Below are 22,307 nucleotides of genomic sequence, written 5' to 3'. Positions count from 1 at the left end.
TTAATTATTTTTATTTTTTTTGTGTACCCTATTTTATTTTTAAATATGCAGTAAGACTTTGAACTAAAATTCATGACTAACTGTCCATAACGCATAAAATTATATATTTCAGCCAGCCCCCCCCCCCCCCCAATCCTGGGTGCAATAAGCTCAGTACAGCCAATTTTTACCCATGATCTCCCAGGTACATCACTGGTCCTATAAGACCTGCTTTTTTGTGCCTTACCGCATATATCACTGGACGAGAAGGGGTTAATGTAGCTCCAAATAGTCTTTATGCTACATCTGCTTTGAGGAATACCCATCCTATGCTTATGATGTTTCTATAGTCATCATTTGATTGCATTACAGACCAAGTTTTATAGAGCTCTGCCATAGTTCAATTCCATTCTTCAACATAAATCAAGATACACCAAACTATTTTTAAAAAAGTATCACTTTTATTTTTTCTTTTTAATATACATTTTTTTTTAGAAAATTCAGAGCAGATGGTAAGATAATTTACTGAACATTATTTCCCAGGTAGACTCCAATCTTTCTTTTGTCTGGAATGTACACCACCACCAGGAGCTAATGTAACAGTCTGCGATGGCAACAGTAGCAATTAAAGAAATCCGGCAGCAAACATTATATGGAAGAGGCAGAAAAACTAAATCCATAAGGTTATGTGATTCAGCTTAAAAAAAGACCCATTCCACTAAATCTTTTCTTGCCAATGGGGTCATCCACATATAAGAATGCTATATAGTAGTGACCCATCTGAAACTAACATTTTGCTCAAACCTATAGTACTGCATGATGTCTCTCGCCCATGAATCACAATGATCTATTACTAATATTACACAGGCAGAGCAACACAGCAGAGATATGGATAATGTTCTGCACAAATAGCATAATTGTAACCAAGCAGCCATTGTCCATCCACATGGGATCTCCATCTGCTTGTGAAATGTGAACAGGTAACATGCCAATTAAATGTCTGTGCAGAGAGAATTATGTACTTCAAGTATTAAATGAAACTGACATTAATGCAGGCATAAGGAGAAAGAGATAGACATTAACCGGACCTTATCAAAAAGCCACATCTAAAGAAGAGAACAACGAGAAGGAAGCAGACATTTCCACAATGGCCGACACACCAACTCATCTTGTCTGATGGCACAAAAGCAAAGTGAACCTCAGTGGTTCCTTGACACCGGCACAACTCGGTAGGCCTGAGACGAGTTTGTGAGCACGGTGGTTAATTGTCCTCTCCATTCTCACCGGGTCCTTTTATAAGGCGCTTCTGGCCTCGCTTTCCTGCAGGTCCTTTGGGTTTGGCAAATGCCTGCTTGAAGGCATGCTGCTTTGGGTGAACTTCGTCATAGAGGAACTCGGACGTTAGCTCAGAACCATCTTCAATTTCAATCTGGAAGAAAACAAGTTACAGCGGGAATAAAATATGTCTTGATCCAGGGACACCAAGCGTGTCCTCATGGAACCAGTAAATGTCTAGTTTACACAGCATGAAGTACTACAAAAATGTCAAAGAACTCTGCACAGTGGGTTTTAAAGATTAAATTCAGGCTGTTCCACCTGGCCTATTTGAAGTTTATCTATCTTTAACTGGATTACAGTATAAAATTCACGCTATATTAAGCCATCAGACTACGCACACCTCTGCATGGTATGTACGTCAGGGTTGGTTTATTGTTTTTGATGCTCATCTGCCACTTCACACCCCAAAGAAAGAAGAATATAAAGAAGAATTTAAAGAATATATTTTAGCCCTAATATAAAACATAATGAAAAATGGTGCCCGTAAACCAGCTGAAGAGTTTATAGAATAGAAGCTCATACAAAGATTTACAATTCTTTGCAAATTACCAAGAATTGTACATGAAAGCACCTTTAAAGTGAGACTATCACCAAAAAATAATGTTAATGCAATACAGGCCTAATGAAACAACCTAATTATTAATGAAAGTCCTTTGTAAGGTTCTGTTCTGATAATATAAATATATCTTTCATCTTGATAGATGTTCCCCATGTTCTTGTTAACCGCTAAATTGTAGCTCATAGACATATGACACGAGTAGACACACAGATATATTGTGCAGCTGTCTTCCCAGGGCAACAGATTTTCTCTAATGACTTCTTAGCTGTTCTTGCAGTTTGATGGAATAATAAGGCATGAAGCATTTACCTTCTTTACAATGTCCAGCTGGAACTCTTGTTCCATGGATTCCAGAAGTCTGTTCTTGCAGCTGGAATAAAGCATCCTCTCTTTTATGCTGCATTTGTATCCTGGCATTGAGTATATAAAGACTGGAAAAAAACAGGGAGAAATAATCTGATAATCTGTATACAAAACAGAAAGGGCCTTGGAGACATAAGGTATTGGCAAACTGAGCAAAGGTCCTCACCCACAGACTCCAGGTGGTCACCTTCATGAGAGTGCTTGTAGAGGAATAAATGGTATCGGGCTGAATCCTTGGGGATCCTTGAAGGAAGGTCTTTGATCTCTGTGTGCTTTGTATGCACCAAGTCAATGGTCTCCTTCTCCAAATCCAATCTCTATGAAAAAAAAACAAAGCAGCAATGGGTCATAAGTACTTGAAAAGAAATGACCGAAGGACCGCGATGATGGTTGAACAAAAGTCTTGGTGTTCTAATACAGAACACATCTTGTGTCTCATTTACCATTAAGGAAAACATGAACACACCAAGTATTATCCCAGTAAAGGAGCAATAAAAGAATCCATTAGTTACAGGTTAAAAAGCAACCTTGCTACATGGCTACCTTTTACCCCACTTCGAATGATATGAATGCAGACATACAATAAAGGAGCTCTGGGTTTAAAGAAAAAAAAATGACCGACAAGTGACAATGGATTTATATGTAAAATGAGGTCATTTAAAATTCTAGTGTGTAGTACCGTATTTGTAGATGAGGGTGCTGGGTAATGAGATTGAAATCAAAGATATGTATTGGTTGGGTGTTGCCCCAGCCATGACCCAGGCCGGTGCCCCAGTCACCTGCCAAAACCTACCTCCGCAGCCGTTGTCTCTACTGAGACCTGGAATATGACATCACATCGTGGTGCACGCAGCGATGGGAAGAGCATTCTATAGAGCCTGTGCTCATTAAGCACAGACCTCCATAGTGCGAAGGGGCTGGTCGGGGTGATGAGCAATGAAACACCAGGGAGCCTGACTGCCCAACAGAATTAATAAGCCCCAAGTTTTGTGCCCCTGCTGCTGCCCCTCTACATCAGCAGTCTTAGGTCTGAGAAGCCTATGCCCCTTTATGCTGCTGGCTGGAAGATGGGTGGAAGACATCTTGACAAGAGCGGGGCCCTTTCTGTTTGGTTAGAGAGGGGTAAATAAGTTGGCCAGACAGACTTTGCAAAGAGAGGCATCAAGATCATTTGTGGTCAGATGGGGTGGAGTAGTGGCTGGGGTATAATATGGCACACACCAGTTGTATGTAATTGATTTTCTTTTGCTTCAGCAGCAGGATGGCCTCTTCGGCATCAGGCCTGAGAGGGAAGGCAAGTCCTTGGAGGGTCTGCTGTTTGCTTTCCACACTAATCTCTGTTTTCACCTTTGAGAAAAACACAAGATTATCAGAAAAATTGCAATCAATAGGCGTCAATAAGGCTCTACAACAGACGTACAACAAAAACTGATAACAAATATATAACAATCACTGTAATGTGTAAAATGTTTTTATAGATCCATTTCTAACATACAACTCACCTCGTTTATCTTAATCTGCCGTAACTCTCTCTCTGCTGCAGTGAGTGGAGCTTCAGCTGCGCAGGAGGAAACGTGTTTCTGGTAGCCGCTCAGAGAAATGTCTTCCTGTCAAGTGAAATGCAATGGTCGTTCATGAAAGTCTCTTACTAACGTACCCTAAACATCATTTAGCAGAGACATTATGGTCAAATCAAGGGTTCGATGAAGGCAGGCATTTACCACAGAACCCTCCACACCACCCGTAAGTCAGAACACCTTTGTAATTCGGGTACATGACCGCTCTCCACTCCCAAAGTGTGCCAAGCACAAGGCTCCCTTTTTTCTCCCTCGTTCTGTCAAAAACAAGACACAACCACCAGCTGGATGTAGCTAGGCCCTGGTCAGCAATGCCTTTTGTCCTTGGACAGACCTGAAATTTTCCCTAATGCAAACTTTTTTCACCACCAACCAAACCCCAAAACTTTAAAGACAGACCTGTACGGTCCCAAACAGCTCGTCCTTAATGTGTCCTCCCCCAAACTCTTTCTTCACGGTGGCTCTTGTGGCTGCATACAACATCTTCAGTCTTACCTGACAACAAAGAACAAGCAGAAAACGGAATAACCACCTTTCACCGAGCCAGCGATACACAACATTTTGGTCTCGTTCAGCTAAAGTAGTTAGAATATTTAAGAGCTGATGATAATGTTAAAAAAGGAAAAAAGGCTAACCAAACTGGATTAAAAGTCTTGAATACACAATAAACGCTCTACAATGTAGAATATATTTTAATTGTCCTGCTCCAAAAACATTATTTGTACTCTCTGGTATGTTAAGCAAACAAACAAACCTTAGCAGGTCTACCATTTTTTTTTCTTTCATATGAATATTCAAACACAAAACAACAAAAAAACAAAACTTATAGAAAACAACCTATTGGTGCCTGCTTTTGTGTCATATGACAATTAAGAGTTCCCAGCAAAAACTTGTTAACCAAATTTTGCTAAAGTAACACTGAATGCAAATAAAAATGCTATAGCTATTGATAAATTAGTTCACTATGAGGACGAGTTAATTGGCACATTTATTAGGCTCAGTATGGGTTTGAAGCGGGACTGTCTCAGATATTATACTGTTGTTAGAAGGGTATTAGGCCACATGAGGGAGCCTCTGATTATACGGACTCCGATAGTACTTAGCTTTGCAAAGAAAAGTTGCCAAAATTAGCTACATCGCTCTAGTTTGTTTTCCGAAATCACAGTTGCGATCTGTACTTCAAATACACATCATAGTTACATTGTTTAACCCTTCTACCTAACCTTTATACTCTTGATCCAAAAGAAGGCAACGCCCCCCCTAATAAAGCTACCCCCTAATTCATCATGATGTCATTTTCTACAAAACAATCTCCAGGAATGGGCAAGAGAAGATACACAAAAACCCAATACATGCCAAGAGTGTCTTAAACAGACATATAACGTCTTCTGGAGTCTTTCATAAAAAGCGCAGACACTCATCCATAATCATAGGCTACGTAGATGAGTGAGTTTTCAACATCATTGCTTATTGGGGAGTATAAGAGTGAAGCTACATAAGAGGAAAATGTGTCCATCAGGATGTGAACATTCTATGCCTACTAAACGGAAAAAGAAAAGTGCCTCCTACCGGAGAATGATCAGGTGACCATGATAGGAAAAGCCACTCGTATCCCTGCGCGTTCTGGCTGTCCAGGCGATAAAGTATATAGCACGGCTCGGTCTCATCTAGAAGTGGGAGCACTAAGGCATCATAGTCTTTATCCCAGTGGAGCTTGAGTTCTCTGTGCGCTCCCAACACCAGCTGTTCTGCATCACAAATAAGAAAAGGAAAACAATGAATCATTACATTGCGGCTGTTATCCCACATCGATGCATATCACTAACTGGCCACCACGTGCCCAGTCATACCCAATGTGCCATCTAACCTATCGTTAACCCCTTCTTCTAGGTATCACCTACTTTAAAGGGGACAGCCAAAAATGTATGTGGGCGCCTATAACTGACTGCTGCATCAGCAATCGTGAACTGGTTCCCCGCTCTAACACATAGTTCTAAAATGTATCTGTTAAAGTACCCCATCCACTTGTAAGTCCCGATAGGCTCTGAGGGATCGTGGCAAATATAAGGGAGGTTTGGCTTGTCTGATGTCATAACTGGAATATACAATTCGCCTGAAGGGTTAATTGCATAGATACAACACAGAACTTTTTGAGATTCTTTTTTTTCAGTTTCTAAGGCAGCAGCCTATCAGGATCTAGATTTGTGTCACATGACAAAAAGGATGAATGAGGCACAGATTCAAATGAATGAATAATTATTTCTGGGAAAGGTTTTGGGAATTCAGTAGTACTAGAAATTATGTTTCTAATGCTAAATACTATATTTTTAAAGTCAGTAGAGTAGACAGAACAGCAGCTTTAATGCTTAATGGCAGGAGAAACGGGGATATTATACAAAAAAAAAACTAGAGAGAAGTTGAGTTGGTTTTTATAAAACTATACTACACTATATGACCAAAAGTATGTGGACAACCGATCATCACACCTATTTGAACTTATTGGACATCTCATTCCAAAACCATGGGCAATTATATGGAGTTACCTCCCGCCCTTTTGCAGCTATAACGGCTTTCACTCTTCTGGGAAGGCTTTGCACAATATTTTGGGGCGTTTCTGTGGGAATTTTTGCCCATTCATCCAGTAGAGTATTTGTGAGGTCCGGCACTGATGTTGGATGAGAAGGCCCGGCTCTCAATCTCTGTTACAATTCATCCCAATGGTGTTCAATGGGGTTAAGATTGGGGCTCTGCGGTGCCACTCAAGTTCTTCCACCCCAAACTCACCCAGCCATGTCTTCAAGCTTTGTGGCAATGGTTTGGGGAAGGCCCTTTCCTGTCCCCTGTCCACTAAGCAAAGACCAAAATGTCTTGCAGTCTTGCAAAATCCTACTTTTAGAAGTTTATGAACATAAAAAGTGTTTAATCAGTGACATGTAGATGCTGGTTTACATCCAATAACTGATGGGTGGATGGGTCAATCTAGAACATCATTTGTTGAAAGGGAACATACTAACGGTCTGACATTTTAATAACCATCACAAGAACAAAGGCTGCCGTGAGAACGAATACATCAGAAGGACTTTGTTTAATTGATATAAAGGAAACATTATAATCCTGTCTGGAAAGGCTGTTACATCGCTGTCAACACAAGCTACGATTCAGGCACTGTAAAGGCCAAAGAAGAGAGACCATTAAGGACATCATCCTTTAACCTTAAACAGATGTCCAAGTCTAAGACCTAACAGTCATAACATTAATAAACTGGATGGCTGGAATACGCCACGCATTGTCAAATAAAAAAATGATAGAACAAACTCATAAATTACTACCAATAAATCTATTTTAAAAATGTATTTAGAAATAAGAGAAGACAAAGTGGTTGATAGTAGATGTAATAATGTACAGTTATGTACTTCATTCTAACATGTCTTAACCCTCTAGACACAATGGGTTTAATGGTAGTGAATAAATGTATCCAGGAACCAGTTTGAAGAATGTTAACAAAAGAGTGTAGATTGCAAGCTCATTCGAGCAGGGCCCTCCTCACCTGTTTTTTTTATGTTATATATTGCTTGTTATGTCCTGTCTACCCATTGTACAGCGCTACGGAATATGATGGTGATAAATATATTAATCACAATACATTATATCTACTTCGCTCATGAAAAATGCGCGTTGAGGAATAATGCCAATTGTTTTGAAAACCAATAAATAATGTGAAATGTGTTTAATGTACTATTTATTCTATGACAGACTGATGGTCCTTATGGTGAAATGGGGGTACCTTTGGTCTGATGGGTACCAGGGGAGCTGACCTTGTAATCATTACCCTGTGGCTTATTCCCAGGAGCAGTCCCTGTCCTCTTTCTCCCGCGGTAGAATTAGCCAACGTGTTTATCCCTCTCGGTTCTGCTATTCTCAGCTGGCACATTCCAGACGGCCTCGCGAACATTTTCCATGAGTTGGCTTTTGGCTCTGCTTTTTAGCCACTTCTTTGTTGCTGCCTTATTTACACAACTACGTAGATCCGTCTAACTGAATTCACAGCCTCCGACTCGCTCCCTATGGCCCTACGTGTTATTTTACCAAGGGTAACCGGAAAAGAAAATTTGGGGTTTTTTTAAGGGAATTTTTTTATTAATTTTTTTGGTTGCCAAACGAAAATCAGACAGTAGTAAGATTCTTAAAAAAATGTCTTATATTTAAACAATTTAACGTAAGTTTTTTTGTAATTTTATTTTCATAAGCTTTTAATTAGCTTTTTTTCTAATTTCCCAAAGCATACGCAAGTGCATGGGAAAACAACACACTGGCTCCTCTCTGCAGGGTATATCCAGGAGTCAGGCAATATTATAAGCGCTAGAAATCTGTTAAAGGAAAAGGTAGTGTGGGTGAGAGATAGATGAGCAAAATGAAAACCTAATTATTATTATTAATATTTACTTATATAGCACCATCATATTCCACACAAAATGTTAACAGAAGTATGTGTACGTATATATATACCATTTAACAGTGAAAAATTAAAAAGGTCCCCAAATGGGAAAATATGGCACCAGGAGAAGTCCACTGTTTCTTTGAGGTTCCCCTTCTTGGATACCCCCACAGCACTTAGTAATTTACAACTCACCGTCTTCGATAACCACTTTAATGAGTCGGATAGATCCATTGCGGGCCTTTGCAAAGAAATCCTTTAGTTCTGGTGTAGCTGCAAGAACCAAGAACATACCGATAAGTCAGCAATCAAAAACGGGGGAAATTAAAGTCCACCAACAACGCACTCCAGCAACGCCTCGGAGAGGACAATCAGAGCGTCTGCCGCAGATCAGCTCCAAGTACTGTATGAGAGCATGTGCTAAACTTGATCACCATCCCGGCAGCACAAAATCCCAAATATAGCTGAGGCTTTGGAGAAGATGAGAGGCGGGGGGTAGGAATGAGATCTAAGTGACAGTAAGTATATTTAATACCATGGCTTTGCTATGAGGAAACAAGGGACTGTGTTACATCAGCGCAACACTATGGTATGACTTGAAGATCTAGAATAAAGCAGGGGGCTTATAGTCCAATCCCAGCACCCCATGCCCTCTTTTCCTACGAGCAACCCCCTCCTGCAGAATGTTTCATAATGTTTTCATAAATACCTTGTGACAGTGACACAGGAACACATAAATGTCTCTTGGACACACAACCTATATTTATATATATATAGCAATAGAAATAGCCTACGGCTCATTAAGATGTGACCCGGACAGTCGTAGCTGGTGATCCATCACACACTAAAAAGTCACACGCCAAAGGAACGAATCCCTTTTACATCTCAGTGACAGTGAAGACGTTTGAGAGCCATACAACAAAAGAAACAAACAAATAACGCAATATTGACTCATAAACACCAACGTGATTAGAGTTGAAGGCACAGACTAAATGATGTTCTACCATAGCTGGAGAGCGAGCTGTCATTTAATACCGGCGTAAACTCCAGCAAACCATTATGTTACTCCTAGGTCCGCAGTACTATGTGATGTCAACACATTAACGCACCCCGGAAGCACTCAAACAGTTATCAGAGTTAACTTTGAGAAGCTTGGCTGGAATAAACTCTTGGAAACGGATCACTCAAAACCAGCGCAAGTCCTATAGAGTAAGATGGTAGGAGTAGTTTCTAGAGCATTTTACCGGGAAGGACACATTTTGATTTCTCTCGTTTTATGTCCTGCGTCAGTACGGTTTAAGTGTTGCTACCGAGTTGCAAAGCTTAACAAGGTGGTGAGCCCAAGACAGCCCCCCCCCTTACCTTTCAGGGGTGAGTTCATGCCCGGTCACGACCTTTTGGCAAACATTTTCATCAGCATTGACTTATAGGCTAATTTTTGTGTATTAGACACAGTGACTTGCACAACGTTAACACCCTCATGCAGTCAGTTCAAGAAGCCAAGTTCCTTCCTGTGGCGGCAACAAGAGGAAGGCAAACTCACGGCAGTGCGAAAGCCCACAGGACTTTCGCAAAATGTGCTAATAAGCAAACACCCCACGATATACACATTACCTGTTGGTATTAGCTCTACAGATCTGCTCTTCAAAGTGAAACTGCCAAGACATAAAATGTTTGCCCAGTTGACTATTCGTTCTAGAAAGGAATTCTACAATCTGCACACATTTCTAAGTAAGAATATTTCCTTGAGCGTGTAGTTGTAGGCTACTGAAACAACAAGTGTTGTATCATCTAAAGTCACTCTTGGATGTGGTTTTGGTGCACAGCTCATGTCATAACATTGCAAGAACGGCGAGAACGCATCCACTTCACACAAAAAAGCTGACCCTACACAGAAGTAAACGCTGGACTAAAAAGTGAACTCAAAGATGTACAAACTAACAATGGAGACGGAGAGGCAAGACTGCTCCTTAATAGCCTGTTACGTTCCCAACAGCAGGGCCCTCTTCTCCTCCTGTACCTTTTTGTGGCAGCGTGAGTTAATCTTATTATTGAATTGTCAATTTTAATATAACTGATAATTTTCTGCTGGCATTCTATAATCATGTGTGTGCACGACTCATTTATGGTTTTGTTATAATTGTATAGTTCTTTTTGTCAAACTTCCTACGTGTGTGTGTTCATGTGATTGGTCAACATTTCCCTATGCATAATGAAGGGTTAGATCTGCCCCTCTTGCAGAAGAAGCTCACTGGGGATGGCCATTTACAAAGGGGCACTTCGACCATCATAGGAGAACGGCAGGGTCCCTCTTCCATCAGCTGCTTTCTGTGCAGAAGATGTTCAGCCAAACGCATCTCTCTGCACGTGAATCGAAATAGAGGCTTTCCTTCCGCTGATTGGCTGATTCAAGCAGCCAATGAGTGGCAAAAAATGTAGGAAGGCTACTGCAGCAACAGGGCAGCAACGTCTAGGTCAGGAAAGTTGTATTTATTTTTTTATGTTTTGGACAATGTATATTAAAATACACACAGAGTATTAAAAAATATGCATTCTTCTTTATGGGGGAGGGGGTGTCAGAGACGTTAAACTGACCCTTTAAACCTTCAGCTGCCATACACTCTGCCACCCTACAGAAAAAAGGGCTGGTAGCAGTAAGATAAAAATAGCCTGTTTCAAAAGGCTGTATCTGGATTTTCCACACTTACGTCACTGAAACTTCAAAACAACTCGGCCCACTCAGCCGTGGGGGAGCTGGAATTCAGGGGGACGCGGTGGAAATTGTTTCTGATGTCGCACTAGCAAGATGGCTCTCGGAGCTATTACACATAGCACATGTTTTGCGAGTTCCTGGTCGCGCTGACTTTGTACCCTCGCTATAATAGAAAGAAACTCATTCATTACTTAATCTGTTGAGTTGTTAGTCGAACAACCGATTATATTTCTGAAAGAGGTCAAAAAGTACAGATCGCTCCTACTCCAATCCTGCTTGGGGTACGCTGGGCATACCCAGGATACGAAGCCCCCCGCATGACGCAGGGTTTGCACCCTAAGATTCTTTTTTAGCATCAAAAGACGCCGTAGATCCTGATGGCTCTCAACTTTATGGACAATTACTATGGCTGCCCGCACTTATGGACAATTACTATGACCTATAAATATATTATTTTGTTTTTTTATTTATTTTTATTATATTTTATTCTTAGTTTATTATATTTATTAACTGTATGAAAAACCAAAAATAAAACATTTAAAAATAAATAAAAGGACCTGTGTCTCCCAAGGGTGGATCTTGACCCAAGCTGGATTTGTGCCCCGTTTGACCGACTTATCCATCTCTATTATTCTACCCAACTACTATCCATTCAATAGCACTTTCTTGCCCCCAAGCTCATTGGCTTGTGGGAGATGTGGGGGTATGGGGTAGTTGCTCTGCTGCTCTTCTAAAGGAAAGTGGTTTTGTTTTTTTTTTATTTCATTTAAAGAATACCAATTAAAAGCACTTTGAAGGTATTTTAGTACACATTCTTTATTGGTGGGACTGCGTGGCTGCACTGGAGTGTCCCTTTAAGAGGATTCTCTTAGGAATAAGCATTTATTTACACAACGTGAATCCGTAGGGTCTACAACTTCCTGCCTGCTGGCGCTGAGAACATTTCAAAGAATAATGTAAGATCTTCAAGACAGGACATCAAGTGCGAATTTGGGTGGTGCCTGCGTGGGGGGAACCGTGACAAGCAATTCATATGAGAAAAATATATCATAGAGAACAAGAAAATACAAACATGTTATACCAAAAAGAACACAAAGGTCATCAGAATATTCTATCAATGAGATCACTGCAAATACACGATTTAACAGGTAATAAACATTATAAGGATTTTTCTTATAAGAAGACATTATTTTTACTAAAAATTAAGGTTTGAACTGTTGTTAACTAAAAAAAATAAATAATAATATTGTCTTTTTAAACAGATTGTCACCTAGAAGAACCCTGTAGGTTAACAATATCTAACAAGGTTCAGCAGTATTGTGGATGTTGCTGGGCAGGCGTAGTCTAGGGGTATGGAGAGAAGTATGAATTACCTATGAGCACATTACTCCTTATCAGCGGCCTCTTGTGGTCTCCTTCCCGACGCACGCAGGAGGCTGGAGGCTGCTGACGGAGAGATTTGGCTCAGCTCCATGAACTGGATAGGAGTGTAGCCCGTCCCTCGTTCACTTCATGCCATACTTTTACCAGCTCGCCCGTCTATATAGACATAAAGCTTCCTGATTCTAGGACACGGCAAGGACTGCTTAAGATCCGAGTCTCTACAGCAGGAATAATAGGCAGAATGGGCGAAAAAGGAACATAGAATGTGTTGGCAAATAATCCAGTCTGCCCAAATTATGAATCGTTTCCTTAGTCCATGGCCTTATCCTTTATTTACGATAGCCTTTTGCCTATCACATGTATAATGAAACTCCTTCACTGTACTAACCTCTTCCACCTCTGCTAGAAGGCTATTCCATGCACCTACTACCCTCTCAGTAAAGTAATATTTCAAGACTATGTCTTTTTGTTGTACTTTTTCTTCTTTTAAACATACTTTCCCTAATTGTGCTGATTCCTTTTATATATATTTAAGTGTTTCTATCATATTCCCCTGTCACGTCTTTCTTTCAAGCCATATGTACCGAGATCCTCTAACCTTTCCTGGTGAATTTTATGCGGTAATCCACGAACCATCTCTGAACTCTCCAGCATTTCCATATCCTCCTGTAGATCTGGTCCCCGATACTGTGTCGCGCCGTCAAAGTCTAAGCTTCTATTATTCTTTTTCATAACAAAACTGGTACTATTTTGAAACATAACAATTGCTCAATATTTATTTTACCCCCACTGGACCAGTCTGACTTACCTCTCGCTGCCCCACCAGGATCTGCTATTCTGTATCTATAGTTTATTAACCAAAATGTGGATATATAAATAAGTTAAAAAATGAGATACCTGCGCAGGAGGATCCCGGGTAAAGCCGAAAATATATGATAGATACAGAAAAGCTACTAACCCCAATTACAAGCTTGTTTAAGAGAAACACAACACCCCAACAGACACCACCGGGAGACACCCTATTCAGGACATCGGCCAAGAGGGCCGATTCTTCCTATTTCCATTACAGCCGCTCCATGGCTGCCTACCATGGAACAGCCCAAGATATCACCAGACGGCAGACAGACGGCACCGACAGACATTTCACCAGATCATTTACATCCGTTTACGGGTCGTGATGTACTGCAACTCCCATAACAATCAGTCAAATATGATGTAGCAAACCACATCATGCTGCGATTAACGAGGATACAAATCGGGGAAGATCTGGAATTACAAACCAAGTCCACACAAAAGCAGCGACTGTCACGGCGACCGGTTACCCGGCCTCTACCCGCGGCTAGCTGTTGGTAACATTGTTTCTCAAGTCCCTGATTGTTTGGATAGCCTGCTGAGAATGTTCACTGTCCATCTATCAAATAGTTACTGAGGCAAAAATATTGTTCTCGCACCGCAACATATTTACAGACGTGTTCCCAAAACCATGAGAGGAACCAATTCCACCATGAAACACGCAACGCGCAACAATTATATCAGGAACCATATATAGATATATATAAGCAATACGTGACATGCCCACATGTATAGTTATAAGATACATATAGATCTATCTATATATATATATCTATACGCACATGCAAAGCCTTGCAATAAAACACATTATATACACACACACATATATATACATACACACCTGACCTATATCTGTGTATAAAATAGTATATGATACATATAACTATATACACACACACAGATATATATATATATATATATATATATATATATACATGCAAGGCCTTGCAATAAAACATTATATACACACACACACTTATATATATATACATACTTATATCTATGTGTGTGTATAAAATATACCATACATATATCTATATATACAAATCCTTGCAATGAAACACATTATATACACACACCTATATACACATACACACCTAGGTGTGTATAAAATAGTATACGATGTATAGATATATTGATTACTGTATACAGCTGTGTGCAGGTTGTGTATAGGTGCCTAAGGTGACAGCCGCTTATAACGGAATGCTGGAATGTAGCTGTGCCGCGGTCGGTATATACCGTGAATCCCGGTCTGATGCGCCATGGTCCGGCTTCTGACAGCTCGAGGATAGGGAGCGGCTGGCGGGCCTGCGGTGAAGGGCGTGGCTTCACTGGAGGCGGGGTCGTTAGGTGAGGCAAGACAGGCTCGCGTGTATGGGGCGGGGCTTAGGTGGGTTTGATGTGCGTCGAGACAATGATTTGCGCTTGTGGGCGTCGCTAGCTGCACGTAACCTTCGAACGCTTACTTGCAGAGGAGTGATCGATCGGCATGCTGGGAAATTCCCTTCTAACGCCGAGCATTATGGGTAGTGTAGTATTTTGTTGCACGCTGAATCATGTATGTACATGCTAATTGTGACTGTCCCCTCCCATTGAATATTAATTTAAAATAAAAGTTTGCGTTATCTGAGCAGAACGGCATTCCATAAGCAACGAACCCATTAATAGGAAGCAAGGACAGGGTAATAACTCTTGTAGGGTGTTATTTCGTTAGGTCTTTGGAAGGACAGAGCAATACAAACCAATACATCAATGTATTTAAACAGCAAATGTTTATATGTTATTATGTGCAATAAAAATATTTTGCTAAATGACTTCTAGTAATGAAAGCCCAACTTTGGGAAATGCGATTATCTAACAATATACAGACTAAGTTTTTCAATGCAGGAAATAACTTTTCGTAAAGTGTTTCTACTTTGATCCTCAAGTGTCGTCCTCACCTGTTTCTGTAAGTCTAATTGTTATAATATAAACTACTTGTCATGTCCTGTTTACCTATTGTACAGCGCTGCGGAATAAGGTTGCGATATATAACTATTGTAAATAATTTTACCTGTATGATTACTTTGCTTCTTACACTTCCCCTAAAGCGCTATACATATTAAATCAATGAATGCCTAGACTGTAAACATATGTAGAACGGTAAAAGTACCCCAATAATCACAGGCAACTAAACATTTTTCAGCCATTTTTTTTTTTTATTATTTATGTAAAAAAAAAAAAAAAAAAAAAAATTTACAAGAAACAGCTGTGGACCATTTACCTTCATGGAAAGGTGATAAACACATTACAATATATAAATTCTTATGTACACAGCTGTGAATGTATTTATCGACTGTATAACAGTATAGAGGCAGAAACGCTCTCTTAAATACTGCTTTTATGGTGGTAGACAGAACAAAAGATGCCAATTCTTCACTAGACCTTACATTTGTGCAATTTTATCTTCCGTGAGTTATCGTTATCTTTGCAGTGATTAAAAAAAAAAAAAATGCTGGATTTTTGGACACAGAAGGCGCAAAAACCGACATCCTGCAACCTGCATATATAAATCTCTGTTGCTATAGAGCATCAGTATATGGAAAACAGTTTATGCCAATCGAAAACTGCCGAGACCAAGATCGCAACTTTAACACCAATACCAGATTAGTGCCTGACTTGCTACCCACCCTCAGTAACATTTTCAAATTTGGCAACAGGGGATGCTCCAAGAAAAAGATTTTTCAATAACCTAAAAAAAGCTTGCTTGTAAAGGAGATAACAGGCTTCTGTGTTGAGATGCCCTCTCCAAAGCTAGTGTATCATGCAGCAGAAACATGTGGGTTTAGATTTGTTTTAACACTGGCATCTCTGTTTAAAGCACCCATAAAAAGAAGAGTAACTGGCGCTGTAGAGCTGGGTAACTGGAGAATGTGTTGATATAACCCAACCGCCAACCGAAGACAAACACTGTCCAATCCACATCCAAGATAGCCGGCAGAAAATTGTGTATTTGCTTAACTATGCTTAAAATCGTGCCTTTTAGTCTCTCCTCATTTAAAAAGTACGACGGGATAGTTCCTGGATTACTGCACTTGCATGGATTCTCCATGGATTACAATTCACTCTTTCAGCAAAAGCGTGAATGAAATAAAACAGTCGATCGATTCACAGGTGATTTAAATAACCATGGAAGAACAGGTCTGATGTCAAAATAAAATGTAAACAAAAAAGGTCACAACATTTTGCCAACATGAACATCTTTAGCATCTACAGGAAGGAGAAAACCTGACCCACAGCATATCAACATACAGGTGGCACAAATGGAAGGAAACGCATAAAAACAGTTGCCACAGAAGCTAAAAAGGCCTCAAAAAAAAAATAAAAAAATTCAAAATGAAGAATGAGGCGGTTAAACATGTTAAGTAGATGACGGATGTCCTTGTAAAAAAAAAAGTTCTGAAATGTCACACCCCATATTGAAGAACAAGAAACACTGGGAGCCCCAATGCAGGGATGGGAAGAGTATCTGTTTTGGCAAGTTGATATGTCAATTGTCAACATTGATGGAAAGTGATAATACTTGGACTTCTGGTGGAACAGTGTCTTTTTGTGCTTGTTCTCGTTGATTGGGTGGAATAATCTTCAGAAATTCCAGGAGTATCATGAAAGAATCTACTTATTTTCTTTTATGCTTTTTAGAAGGGCACATCCAACATTAATCATCGATGGTCGGAAGCCAGAAAGCCTGCAGAATAGGGAAAACAAGCAGATTGCTTAAAATAACCAAAAAAGGGAAGTTGCTAGATGCAGAATGAAACCGATGGGTTAATAAACTCTGAAACGGATTCTTAATGTTGCTATTGAACCACAATTGATAAGAGCTTAATCTGTATCAACTGTACACTACAAATATATTTTTACAATAGTGCCCCCTTTACTACACAACAGAATAGGACATCTTAAAACTAAATATAGGAAACCAATATAAGTTTGCCATCAAATGCACAAAGTTAAGAACATTTGTATAGGAGTTTCTCTCCTCTGCAGGACCACTGACAATATTTCATAGGCAGGCAAATAGAGCCCTGCAGTAAAATAGCACTACTGATCATGAATGTATGGCTGATGATTCATGATAGTTCCCCGTTTAAGAATTGCACATTACAATGACAATAGTATTTCTACCAAAATTTGGCCTACTGTGCACAGAACAAATGAGGAACAATTCTTACCATATTGGAACATGCACTCGCAAAAGTCATGAATTTGGGGTTGAACTGTAAGCATGTGATGGGACCAGTGTGTTTACCGTCCAGCACGGCCACTTTCATGCCACTCTCTCCGTTCCAGACGTGGATTTTGCCGTCCTCTGAACCTGCAAAAAGATGTATAATGAGAAAAGGCAATTTTATGACCAAAGAGTCTAAAAAGAGATAAAAGAGGGGCATCTTACCAATCATAATAAACTGTGAATCTGGAGTAAATGAGGCTTCCAGAGTGACTGCTTTACTATTGTTGTAGCCCTGTGTTAAAGAGTGACACACATTAATATCAAAAATTATTTCAACAACCACCCAATGTTACATATTGCAAAATAAAAAAAATTAAAAAAAAAATACTCACCCCAAATGTGTGCAGAACAGCCCCCTTGAAGGCATCAACCAGTCTGAGGAACCCGCCATTGGTAGAGAGTAGGATTAGTTTGCCATCGTTGCTAAATTTTAGAGCTGTCCATTCACACGTTCTGTCGTACTGCATCTTAAAGTTGGCAAACGGACCCTAGAACAGTCGTTAAACATTTTTAAAAATTACACATCGTTACTTAGAAGTAACCGAATGCCTTTATCTAAACTTTAAAAAAAACCCACCTTATCAAATGATCGGAGATCATACAACTTGACGGTATCAGAATTTACCCCAGCTGCAAAAATAAGACCTTCCGGATCAAAGGAACATACAGGCTTCCCTTGAAGATGCATCAGGCCCTACAAGAGACAAGACAATTAGAAATGTATAGATTTTAAGCAGGGAAACACAACATATTATAAAAATGGACGGTCGGTTTTAAGACACTTCCTCGTAAGGGGGGGGCAAAAAGGAAGAATATTAAAGGTTACTTCTCCAGATTTAACCAATATGAAATAATTACCATTCAGATGCAAAAATGTGTATTTAATTATTATTGTTTGTACGGTGTTGCTGAATATGATGGCGCTATATACATGGGTAAATAAGCAGTATATAACATAAGTTGACTTTCAGAAACAGCTAATGAGGGCCCTGCTCAAAGGAGCTTACAATCTAGAGAAATCACAGTTTTGGGACTCATAGCTTCCAACTACTAAAGTCATTAACAGAACCTTAAGATACAGCTTTCTCTGTATTTTTGAAAGTGAAGCCAGGAAAAGCTTAACGGGGAAGTCCAATAAAGACAATACAGGCCAAAGCCCCATTACTTGTGAAATCATTACACTTTATTCATATCGCAGCCGATACTAAAAGTATATATTTTTTTAAATGAAGGCATTCCCAGCCACGGAAATAAGCGGCCACTATTCTAAAACATAGAATAAAGATAATGAATTGGAAACACAAGCACATAAAAGGGAAAGCACTCAGTAACTGGCCATTTAGCAAACTGGTCTTATGTGAAAGAGAAAAAAAAAAATATATTTTGAGTAAATCAAAACAGCCTGCTTTAAATAAATCTAATATATACCGATGGAAAGGTGTAATCAGTTTCTATAGTTCTGAACAGAACACAATGGGGAGGCTGACTTGTTAGTTTTCCTTTAGTACTAACCTGGCAGTTGGGAGAGCGAAGGTCCCAAAGTCTGATTGTTTTATCCAATGACCCGGAAATGAACGTATCATCAACAGGAGACATAGACAAGGCAACTACTCTGTGGAAAAGAAGCAAATAACTATGAAATAACCTTGAATACTTTTTAGGAATCAGTGTCCAACATAGAAAATAAAAATAAGATTTAAATCTTGTCCTCCCCAAAGCCTCGCCGGATTAAAGCAATAGGGGGAAATGAAAAATCAAAAAAAATAAAAAGGGCATGCTCTTCTCAACGTATTATAGGATTTCTCAAAGCCATTCTTCAAATATCCCTAGCCATGCAGGGTTCGCCTTAGGAAAACAGCCAGGACTTTACGTGGCCCCGATCTAAATAACAGACACCGACTATAAGAGGCCAAGCATGCAGTTTCTATTTTTTTTTTTTTTTTTTAAAACAAACCGTTTTAGTCGATACATTTGTAGTCCTTAAACAGAAACTACTGAAAACGAAAAGCGGAGCTGCATATCGAGGAGACGGCACCAATACACGAGTCCAACTTTCTTTAAGTTGCCAAAATGTTGTTCATGTATTAATGTAGAAAAAAAGTTTAGAATAAGGACAGCCAACAGGTTGCTACACTACACAAGACTCGGCCTGAACAGTTTCGTCCGTGCGAATAAAGAATGGGTTTGCAGAAGCAACGCTATGTTTGAAAACATGCATTCGCTGACGCTACGTATATTATGGATCGTCTGGCAATGTTCATTATTGTACTTCATGCTTTAGTACATAGCTCACCTTTTGCTGTGTCCCGGAAAGTAACGTATGTATTTATTATCGTGAAGAGACAGGTAGCGTATAGTATCTGCAAGAAATTATAAAAAGCTGAAACAAGAGCCTCTCGGTTACACGTTACAAAGTAATTAAATCAGACTGTTAGAATTATCTTTCTGATCTTCACTCGGTTACAGTTTAACGATGAGTCCCGTCCACGTGCGGATTCCTCGTAGACTGTGCCATGTCCCAGGCAAGGCAGTAGTCTGTACAGTTATCTCCAAGAGAGGGTGGTGCCGTAGACCCTTAAACTGTACAAACAACTACCTCAGCCCAGATCCAAGCATTCTGATGGATGACGCATCGCCGCAGGCATTGACCTAAACTGCCAAGAAAGGGCCTAAAACGATACGTTAAAAAAATGACAACAATCCAGTTGTTCCTCAAGTGCTACAAACCACATACCATCGATTTTGTTGGAACTGTACACTACTGTGTTGGCTGCATGTGTATATCGTATGAGATCCACGCCATATTTTTTACTGTACAACGTCCTCTTGGGCCTGTCAAGACAGAAGGACAACAGCGTCACCGACTAGAAAAAACCACGATCACAACCACTACTAACTGATGATCTGCTGTACTCACTTGCCCTCCTGGCAATCATAAAGCACAATAGAGTCATCGTCGCTGCTTGATATCACCGTTTCGCCAGTGGGACTGAAGTCAAAGCAGTTGATTTTGTCAGAATTTTCACGAAAAACTTTTGCGACTCTGAAGCTGCGTAAGACGTTATCGGTGAGCTTCATGGTTGCATCAAGGGTGGACTCTGCACCCCTATGGTCCAGAAACGGTGTGCTGGAGGACTGGGGGGGGGGGGATGGGAATTTATGGCATAGAAGAGATGGGCAAATGACACCAGTATGTGTTATGAGTTTCTTGTAAAACGGGGTTAAATAGGAAATGAATACAGTAGGGTAGGAATAACGGTGAAAATAGTAGAAAAATCGGATTTCCGGGTCACTAGGGCCACGCTTTTGGATGCCCGTGGATTACAAGCGTCTCAGGCTCGGGTGATGTCTGAACAGACAGAAAATGTTGCTGTGGATCCGATGCTTCAGAGTCGGTAGATTCCTTTCCGTCGATCCTTCCTGGTCACTCAGCTTAGATTTCGCGCTACTTCTCCGCTTTCATTGTCTGCGCCATGTTGCCCCGGGAGCCGGAAAGGAGACCGCACGTCAACGGCGCACGCTCAACGTCATTGGCTATTAGTGGCGACGTACTACGCTTTTTCCGCCTTCTTGGGCGTAGCGGGTGGTAGTCACTTGGGCGCCATATTAGGTGTGGCATAGTGTGTTAGTCTGTCATGTCAGCGACTGCTAGATACGGAAAAATTCGCGAGTCATGTCCGCAGTATGTATTGGTGATTTTAGTGATCTAGCGGCGATTACGTTAATTATTTTTATCCATAAGGGTAGTATAAACTACTAGACCACCTACCAGTAGGTGGCGGTAACGAGCAGGACAGTGAAAAACTTAATGCGTTACTTTTGGAAACTCTGGTGCAGAAGACATATGGTCCAAAATACCATATTGTTAGTGTTTCACGGTGTTCCATAGGAGAGAAACTGAAAATTATCTTGAGTTTATTTCATGAATAGAAACTAATTGAAAAAAATCTATTCCTTGTAAAAATGACTGAACCATATAGTTTATAAAGTCATCTAGAAATGGGCACAATAGCCATGCAACTATAAAATGTATATTTCCCATACTGGTTATGAACATACCTGGGAGCTCTCCAGGTTTGACCCGGAGCACCGAATCCTCTGGGTCGTGGGAGCGGGGTCTTGACACGTCCCGCTCCCCGCCCATTTTTCCTATAAATGGGGGTGTTTCCTGCAGTTGTCAGTGGGACCGCCCGCTGATGTCAGCGAGGCTGCCCACTGACGTCACTGGACCGCCTGCTGACGTCCGTGTGCAGTCCTGGCCGCGTCCCGCAAGGGTAGCCGGAGCCCAGAAGTTCCCAGGTATGGTTATGACACGATTCGCTTCTGGATATAGTACCCTCACTATAGGTTACTAGAGAATGTTGGCTGGAACATTTACCAGAGAGGCACGTAGTAGTGCGCTACCTGCACCCAGGCACCAAACCAGGGCCAGCGCCACCTATAGGCAAAGTAGGCACCGGCAGACCAGCAAACCAGGCGCCGGCAGCCACGAACCGCCGGCCGCGGTCATTCATTAGAAGCGCGGCCACAGCTCGCAGTCACTATGGGTGTGGCAAAGGGGAGGGGCTTGGGTGTGGCAAAGGGGAGGGGCTTGGGTGGGTCCGGGGGGCAAAATTATGTTTTGCCTAGGGTGGCAAAAATCCTTGCACCAGCCCTGTACCAAACCATGAGATTCTTCTAAAGGATCGCAACCACAGCCAATAGCCACAGCCAACAACCAGGGATAGGCAAAGTGTCTGCGGCAAAGTTTGTGAAGGTCCATAGAACATTGTTAAATTGCCCACCACAGACCCCAGTATATGTCCACCATGAGCAATGTTGGTGCCTATCCATGC

The 22,307-nt window shown here is 40.7% G+C and overlaps 2 protein-coding genes across 2 annotated transcripts; both read right to left on the bottom strand.

The window, feature by feature from the left end:
- Positions 1–1,240: 1,240 nt before the first annotated feature.
- On the bottom strand, positions 1,241–14,463 carry LOC149285428 (twinfilin-2-A). Its single transcript, XM_089495413.1, has 9 exons — positions 14,439–14,463; positions 8,447–8,524; positions 5,386–5,564; positions 4,216–4,311; positions 3,742–3,846; positions 3,461–3,586; positions 2,406–2,556; positions 2,186–2,307; positions 1,241–1,408 (listed from the first exon to the last, which is right to left on the bottom strand). The coding sequence occupies exons 1-9, from the start codon at positions 14,461–14,463 to the stop codon at positions 1,241–1,243; spliced, it is 1,050 nt and encodes a 349-aa protein (XP_089351539.1).
- Positions 14,464–16,896: 2,433 nt separating this feature from the next.
- On the bottom strand, positions 16,897–20,550 carry LOC149285427 (WD repeat-containing protein 82-B). Its single transcript, XM_089495406.1, has 9 exons — positions 20,390–20,550; positions 20,207–20,304; positions 19,766–19,832; positions 18,985–19,084; positions 18,050–18,166; positions 17,805–17,960; positions 17,635–17,704; positions 17,414–17,556; positions 16,897–16,926 (listed from the first exon to the last, which is right to left on the bottom strand). The coding sequence occupies exons 1-9, from the start codon at positions 20,548–20,550 to the stop codon at positions 16,897–16,899; spliced, it is 942 nt and encodes a 313-aa protein (XP_089351532.1).
- Positions 20,551–22,307: the final 1,757 nt, after the last annotated feature.

Source organism: Sceloporus occidentalis, unplaced genomic scaffold (genome assembly GCF_023333645.1).
Source record: "Sceloporus occidentalis isolate IW3139 unplaced genomic scaffold, rSceOcc1.0.p SCAF_79, whole genome shotgun sequence".
Taxonomy (NCBI): Eukaryota; Metazoa; Chordata; class Lepidosauria; order Squamata; family Phrynosomatidae; genus Sceloporus; species Sceloporus occidentalis.
The sequence above is the reverse complement of the archived record's forward strand: the minus strand, read 5'-3'. Positions and strand labels throughout refer to the sequence as shown.